The following is an 8,359-nucleotide window of genomic DNA, read 5'->3' as shown; positions in this document are numbered from 1 at the left end:
AAGTACTAATTGTGACGAGACAGGCAGTCGCTTTTAGTCGTCAAAAATGAAGTGTTTACTTAAACTTTATAACTTTTCAAAGCAAAGTAGCACAAAAAATGTGCGATGACAACGCACATTCAAAGCCCAATGAAAAAGCCAATTTTTGCAAAAGAACCATGCATGCACAGATACACGTACTATAACGTGCTTATCTCTTTTTTAGAGATGTCGACACTTGAACTGTTAACATTCACAAAAAATCACTTGAAGTCCATTAATACAACATCTAAGGGAACAAATTACTCCCATTTGCTCTTTGGATAACGTTCTCTATTACAGCATTTGTTTGTGGATATCATATTTTTGGTTGTGGTGTTTATAAAACGTAAAACAAATACGGGACCATGTTCTGATGATAATAATAGCCAGCTATTTCTTCGTCGAGTTTTCAACACTCGAGGTCCATTATCGAGTTAAAAACTTCAGATATATAGTAAAAAAAGCTATTATTATCACAATCTTATACACCCTTAAATGCTTTCAGATGTTTCATTGAGAGTTATTAGCTTTTAAAGGCGCAACATTTATCATTCTAGAATTCAAAATTTTCAATATTTCCTACTAAAGCTAGTTTAAATATTTGGCGTCAGATATGACAATCTACAATACATTTTGTTTAAGTCCCTTATGAAATTTTGTTCCAATAAGAAAAAAAAAGACAAGTTGTCTTTTTTTTTTGCTGGAACGCCACCAGCCAGAGAGATGCGGGTTAACAAGAAAGAAAACAACAGAGAAACAAGATAAGCCGTTTCTTTTTACAGATTATTAAATTTAATTAAATTCTATAGCTTTGAACCAGAATTGCTGAGTTCCTAAGAAACCCTTATAAATTGCATATGTGTAACATAACACCGCTCGAAGCCAAGAGTCACGGTCGCTTACCCTTTATGAATATTTCACGTAGTGAGCTTGGGCCGCTTGTGGACGTACGGTCAGACGTTATTAAGTTTAGGTTATAATTAAGACCATATCAATTATTTTTGGATTCTTGTTAAGACTTTGTCAACATCAAAAAATCACTGAACGGAAATATCTTCTGCAGTCGCCTTGCTTGTTATGTAGGTGATATTATTTTGTGAGTTAATGATGGTTTTTTGTTTGGAGTTTATTGCCCACAATGTCAGTGTTACTAAAATCAGAAAAAGGAGATAGAATGCCATTGTGACTGGAGTAGGGATCCTCGACACTTATTGCTTAAAAACAAACACAAATCGAAAGATCATTTTTATTTCAGTGTTCTTTCTAAATTTGTATGCAGACTAGCATCATAAAAATATAAAGTTCGCGATATTAGTACGCTTACCTACTACAACTAGCGCTGTCATTTTGTAAATATAACCTCTTTTGAAAGTAAAACAACAAATCAATATAAACCGAAGCACAACACTACCCTAGCCAAAGAAGACGATATAGTATGTGTTTGTTACGGGCGAGTGATAATAAGGGTTCCAGAAAGGTGGTGGCTTTTTTATAATTATTCAAAGTTTGTCGGAACATTTCTTTATACAATATTTGTGCTATATCGCAAAAACACCGGTTTAATAAATCTCACGCCCTCGCAATATGAGAATTATACAAACTGAAGAAAATTAAAGCAGGTACAAAAACCAAAAATAAAAAGGTAGAAAGCAGAATTTTATTTTTAAAGACTATTAAAAAATATTACGTATGCTGAGCTGATTTAAGATCACTGGTTTCTGATCTAGCATAGAAATTTCACTTAATAATTCCAAGGCCATTCTTTTATTCCCAATATCTTCAAATTTCTAGCCAAAAGAATTTATACTGAAATTATATTACCGTATGCTAAGCTTCATTATTTTTGTCTGAGTTATCAATCATCCGTTTTAACAGAAATTAGAACATTTTTGTGCTGTTGTTCTTTAAACTTAAACAGGTTTTGGAAAGAAATCCAAGTTTTCAATACTATGTTCTGTAAATTTCTACATTTTATATTGCGTTAGTCCAGTCCATTGCGGTGCACCGTGTACGTGTTTAGAAAACGACAAACAAGTGTAAATCAATCCGCTTCCCGTTTATAATTGACCACTAGTCACGTACATGTATTTGGTGTTCGACGACCATTATCGAATTCCAAAACAAAGCCACAGGACAAAATGATAGTTGATTTAATGGTATCGTCTTGTTCACATTTATGCACGTTTGCAGGTAAAGGCTGTATAATATTCAAGAAAGCTGTTGAGCCGTGGATAATTAAGTCACAGAAACTCCGTCACACGATTCCGTTGTAAATACCAAAGAAAATGACGAAGAGTTCTTTAGAAAGAAGAAATAAACAATTGCAAGGCTCTCGATTATTCCATATACCTCTTTCCTGCTCTCGCGGCTTTTTTTGTTAAATGATCACGCTGAAATGGTTAAAATTCAAAGCACGGTTTTGCTTAGTTACGTGATATAGAAATACTAATTGTGTCGAGACAGGCAGTCGCTTTTATTGGCCAAAAAATTAAGTGTTTACTAAACTCTGTTAACTTTTCAAAACAAAGTAGCACAAAAAAAGTGCGATGACAACGCACATTCAAAGCTCAATGAAAAAAAGCATGCACAGATGCACGTACTATAACGTGCTTATCTTTTTTTCAGAGATGTCGACACTTGAACTGTTCACATGGAGTCCAAAAATCACTTGAAATCCATTAATACAAAATCTATGGGAACAAATGACTCTAATTTACTCTTTGAATAACGGTCGTTATAATAAGCAATTATTGGATGAGGTTGAGCATGATATCGTGAATTATCAAAACCGAGGTCTGTGTTATCTGCCTCAGCCTTCGGCTTCGGCAGATAACACGGACACGAGGTTTTGATAATTCACGATATCATGCGAAAACCGAATTCAATAATTGTTTTATTATACGTTTTCAAACAATTTGCCATCACTTTTTCTAGCACCGGCGTAAAACTTCGTCAGAACATTGGCTAAAGCAGTTTTATCTTGTGGTTCCTCCAGGTTCTTCTCCCTCAAATAATCATTCAGAATTTTTACACTTGTTTTTGTTGTTCTCTTGGTGTTTTTAGAATCTTTATTCTCGATCAAAACTTTAATTCCTCTTCGGAAACGGGGGCGAATCGCTCAGCCATATTTTCAAAAGTTTGACAGCACTACACGGACGAGGGGCTTGGAAACTAGGCAGACTTTGAACTCGACATGATAACCCAATATCTGCTGCAGATATTGGGTTATCATGTCGAGTTCACATGCTACTGTATATTGACTGAATGCTCTCGACCAATCACATGTTTCAAAGTAATTCTTATGTATAATAATAACATTTGTTTGTAGATATCATATTTTGTGTTATGGTGTTTATAAAACGTAAAACAAATATGAGGCCTTGTTCTGATGATAATAATAGCCAGCTATTTCTTCATTGCGTTTTCAACACTCGAAGGCCACTATCGAGTTAAACACCTTAGATACATAGTCAAAAAAGCTATTGGTTATCACAATCTTATACACCCTTAATGCTTTCACAAAGGCAATATAAACACTCAAGAACTATTGTGTTGTTAACCACAAAATTTAAAGTATTTTCCTTATATTAGTGCTTTTCTGCAAAAGAGCCAATCAGGTGCTGTTTAAGTTTTTCCCTTACCGTTTACTGAGGCAGCAACAACATACATAATAGCGATTGTTATTTGTAATTGCAAACTGAGAAAACAAATACATATACAACAATTTTTAGTTTGATGGGTAAAAATATAATTTGCGTGTCATATCCAAAAAGGTCGACAACGTTTCTTTATCTAAAGCATTAGGAACAGCTCTTGATTGTTTGACATTTCTTCTTGTAATATTGCACTGGACGCCTTATCGATTGATATTGAAAGCCAAAGATGTTATCACTCTGTGGTTTTGTATTATAAATTACCAACGCTTTTGTCCATAAATTGATCCGCAATCATCATTAACTAAGGTGCCGTTGAGGAAAAAGGATCGAGCTCCAGAAGATGATGTCGAGAACGTCTGTTTTTCTTTGCCTTGTGGCGCTGGTTGGACAGCTGTCTGGAGTACCTTTGCAACCAAAAGAAGGTAGGTTGTAAAAAGTAAGAACTGATTTAGCTGAAAGTGACATGCAAGAACGCATGCACACAGCAAGCCACAGCTTTTCAGTGTCTACAGATGACAATTTCTTAAAATGGCACAAGATAAAAATGCAGTCCACTTTGATCATGATAATAACAACAATTTTAATTATTACACAATGTACAAACAGAAATGAGTTCATTTACTTATTTTCCATTGTTTTGCTAGAATCAGGGAGGGGTTGGGCTTCCCATATAAACCTACAGTGCATACCGCTTAATTGGCCCAGCGATGAAGCAGTGAAAGTCTGGAATAGAGATACGAATACTCTTTACTAGATCGATATATGTAAGGCCGCAAAACTGATATATTTTATTCAATGATGATGTTGACACATAAAAGAAAACGGAAAATAAGAAGGAAAGAAACATAACTGTTTTCCTAAACAGCGCTCTAATACTACTTTAGCTATGATAGCGTGTTAAGATAAGGGTTTCGACAATCCATCAGCGCACCGCAGCCAATAATTCCGAGGGGCAATAGTGGCACGCTAAGCAAACATTCACCAGAATGTCTTGCCCTTCGAATCAATCGAGACCGCGGCCGAGCAGTATTCTTTTTCTGTTGGCACTCCTTTGTTATGTCATTCCTTTTCTTCTGAAAAAATGTCTTTTACTTCCAGCTTTTCATCCACACTACGGTTTTTGTTCGAGATTTTATTGATCCATTGTATTATTTTCATTTAAATCACTTTTCATGAAGAACATCAACTCAAAAAAGCTATTAAATTATAATCTAAGCCAAATTTTAGCTCAAGCAGTTCTGATAAAAGCCGACTACGGAACCATATCGTTCTGTGTTCTTCTAGACGTTCATTTTATTTAAGCGTTGTAAGCGATAGGAATACATGGAATGCTTTGAAGACACGCCCTTAGCCGAAGCATGAAACGTGACTTGAAAGTAGAGCCCAACATATTATGTCTTGCCATTCGCTTGGCCAAAACTTTTAACGCTACACGCCTTTAACAGGCAAAAGACACCCGATAAAATCCATAATGCCTTATTGGCGAAATGCATCCAGAGCATTCCCCAAAAAATCCAGTCTGCTTTTAATTATTCAATTGTTGTCAAAACATGACTCATTTATTGCATCAATTGGAGTGATTGAGAACAACAACAACCACAACAACAAATTGAAGTTAGTTGATCTTTTTGTTAGTAATGCAACGCATGAAATTTTACCGCAGGTAGTCGTACCCAAAGGCCCCCCAGGGCTACCTGCACACAAAACATGAAAAATCTAACACATCGATCATGCTTCTATCGACTAGTCACGTGGCACATTAATACCAGACAAATGTTACGCGATGAGACCCTAGTTGGGGGTTATCATGCCCTAATAGGCAAGTGAAATGCACGTGATTTAAAAAAAGCAGGTACATAAAGGTGCAAAGAAATGAAACAGATTTCACCACAAATGGTTTTATAGAAATGGCTAAAACATGAAGGGCAGCTGGGTTTTACCAGCTGAAATTTGCTAAGCTATCACATTAACACGCTCTGGATCAATCAAGAAGCACCAAAAATCATATTCCACCATTCCGTGATTCGAATCGGAAAGCATCATGCCCGTAATAGAGGGTTATAGTAACGCTTTTCTTTTAGCTGTATATTGAGAACGGTTTTGTTGAAAAAAATAAAAGATACTTCTCGATCACTGTTTTATCAATCAATATTAGTTCATGACTTCAAATTTATATTGTCGTCAATACTTAACAATTTCATATTTTTATAGCTTGGGATTAACACTGTTCCAGTTAAATCCCTTTATTAGTTTTTTATTGCTTTAATATTTCCCAATTTGTTGTAATGCCGCGATTTTGTATATTTTGTAATTAACTTTAAATTATACGAAATAGCTGGCAAACAATATCAGAAACAACAAAGTTAATGGTAACTTTTCTTGAAAATTCAAATTCGATCTCGATGCACGTACATTTTTATAAAGAGATTTTGAAAGCTTCTCCGTGTTACGTGGAAAAGTGACAATAACATTTGCGATTACATTTCATACATTTAAAATTACATTATAAAGTTTGGCAGCCGTGTACTAAATTCAGCACTTTTAATATTTTAATATGTTGATATTACTTATTTTTATACAGGCTTTCGAGGTTTTACCCTGCAGGATCTGGAAAGATTCCTTGAAGAAAGAGGTAGGCCATTACTTAAATTATTGGAGTATTGGATGCTAAAAAAAGCACTCCAGTAATTAGTCATTGCTTATTAAGTGACTCATGGCAACCACGTTTGCCATGTTCCCATACATGGCAGCTGTACTTTGGCATGCAAATTTGTCAACTATTAGTGTTTATTTATTTGGTTGTTCTAACGATTTTGAACTTTCCAGTATCTTTTAATTTTTTTGAAATATTATGTAATCAATTTGCGCTGTTTTTTTGTCGTAAGAAAAAATGTTGATTATGTCATATAATACTTAATAAGGTAACGAGAGTGCAAAGATAATGAAAGATGACTCATAAATATTATGTATTCATTAGATCTCGCGGAAGAACCACAGGAGGACAGTGGAGAGGAAGGCGGAGAAGAAAGTGGAGAGGAAGGTGGGGAGGATAGTGGAGAAGAAATTGACGATCCCCAGGAGGACAGTGGAGAGGAAGGCGGAGAAGAAAGCGGAGAGGCAGGTGGAGAAGATAGTGGAGAAGAAATTGACGACCCCCAGGAGGACAGTGGAGAGGAAGGGGGAGAAGAGAGTGGAGAAGAAGGTGGGGAAGATAGTGGAGAAGAAATTGACGATCCACAGGAGGACAGTGGAGAGGAAGGCGGAGAAGAGAGTGGAGAGGAAGGCGGAGAAGAGAGTGGAGAGGAAGGTGGAGAAGATAGAGGAGGCGGAGGCGGAAATGAACCACCGGACGACCCCCAGGAGAGTGGAGAGGAAGGCGGAGAAGAGAGTGGAGAGGAAGGTGGAGAAGTTAGATCAGGCGGAATGGGAAAGGAACCACCGGACGACCCCCAGGAGAGTGGAGAGGAAGGCGGAGAAGAGAGTGGAGAAGTTGCTGAGATAAGTGGACAGGAAACTGACGATCCACAAGAGGACAGTGGAGAAGAAGGCGGAGAGGACAGTGGAGAGGAAGGTGGAGAAGATAGCGGAGAGGAAACTGACGACCCCCAGGAAAGTGGAGAGGAAGGCGGTGAAGAGAGTGGAGAAGTCGCTGAGATAAGTGGAGAGGGAACTGAAGAACCAGAAGTAGATGATACTTACAACGATTATGTCAGAGCATTTGACGAATACATGCATGAACACTATTACAACGAAAAATAAGGATAACAAGGAGGATGATTAAGCCAATCCAAGGCTGATTCCACAGCATCCCCCTATTTCATTTTCTTTAAAATAACTAGACACGAACATTGTCAAAAACAATGAGGCTATCATAAGTAAAGCCATTCCAGTTAACCGTAGTTCAAACCTTTTTATTGACAACAAATAAAACGTACACAATTGTATTAGGTTCATGAGATGAACACAATGAGGTTGAATAAAGTTCAACGTGCTGTTTTCAATTATTGTAATTCTTCTGTAAGGCATTCAGAACTATCGATCAAGGCAGAAAAGAAATATCTCATGTGGGAGATTGGGGGCATCATTACCGTATAAACGGGTTTCAAATGGGTTACTTTCATCCAAAAGACATAATTTTGCTTTCGTCAACTGAATACCACTTGTTCAATTTTGATTATCTGGACCGTCTATGCAGCTTCCCAGTATCTCTTGTACTAATTAAAATGCAATTTTGACTTATAAAGTGTAATAGAAAGAAATTTTTTACGTGACAATTTTGTCTAAAATAGCGTGAATTATCCCTTTTTACCTCAGCTACTCTCGAAAATCAGGCGTATCTTATTTTGCAAGAATATTGATCGCGACAAGAAATTAGCAAACATCGGGCAGAATGGTTGCACATCATTACTTATTCATGAGCACCTAAACGGCAAAATGTGAATGCAGATGCACTTTGGATAGCAAGAATAAGAGAGAGAAGGCTTCAATTTGCCTTAACAGCATTAATAAAACTCGCTTTTCTGACTTTCTTAAGTCCTACCAAGTGTTTTAAGCAACGGGCTTTCAAGAGGAATGACGTATCTACAACTGTAGCAAAAATGTAACGAAATTTTAGGACTAGCTAAGGTGAAAAGATTTTTGTATCTCTTGGAGCTCTGTTTGAGATGCACAAACAGACATTT

At 36.6% G+C, this 8,359-nt stretch overlaps 1 protein-coding gene across 5 annotated transcripts; it reads left to right on the top strand.

Moving 5' to 3' along the window:
* Positions 1-3,944: 3,944 nt before the first annotated feature.
* On the top strand, positions 3,945-7,678 carry LOC144658923 (uncharacterized). 5 transcript variants are annotated; one of them, XM_078519425.1, is made up of 4 exons: positions 3,945-4,099; positions 6,259-6,309; positions 6,655-6,798; positions 6,880-7,678. In XM_078519425.1, exons 1-4 carry the CDS (start codon positions 4,018-4,020, stop codon positions 7,434-7,436), a joined length of 834 nt encoding a protein of 277 aa, XP_078375551.1. In that variant the 5' UTR covers positions 3,945-4,017; the 3' UTR covers positions 7,437-7,678. The 5 variants fall into 5 exon arrangements, with proteins under 5 accessions (XP_078375551.1, XP_078375552.1, XP_078375553.1 ...); XM_078519426.1 differs by having other exon boundaries at positions 6,655-6,879; positions 6,985-7,678; XM_078519427.1 differs by having other exon boundaries at positions 6,655-6,960; positions 7,078-7,678.
* The last annotated feature ends 681 nt before the right edge of the window (positions 7,679-8,359 follow it).

Source organism: Oculina patagonica, chromosome 6 (assembly GCF_052425735.1).
Source record: "Oculina patagonica isolate OP01 chromosome 6, crgOcupat, whole genome shotgun sequence".
NCBI classification, from domain to species: Eukaryota; Metazoa; Cnidaria; class Anthozoa; order Scleractinia; family Oculinidae; genus Oculina; species Oculina patagonica.
The sequence above is the reverse complement of the archived record's forward strand: the minus strand, read 5'-3'. Positions and strand labels throughout refer to the sequence as shown.

Coding starts and splice junctions, on each gene's coding strand:
- LOC144658923 (XM_078519423.1), top strand. CDS start 4,018: ATGATGTCGAGAACGTCTGTTTTTCTTTGCCTTGTGGCGCTGGTTGGA. Junction 4,100..6,258: donor ACCTTTGCAACCAAAAGAAG/GTAGGTTGTAAA, acceptor ATTTTTATACAG/GCTTTCGAGGTTTTACCCTG. Junction 6,310..6,654: donor AAGATTCCTTGAAGAAAGAG/GTAGGCCATTAC, acceptor TGTATTCATTAG/ATCTCGCGGAAGAACCACAG.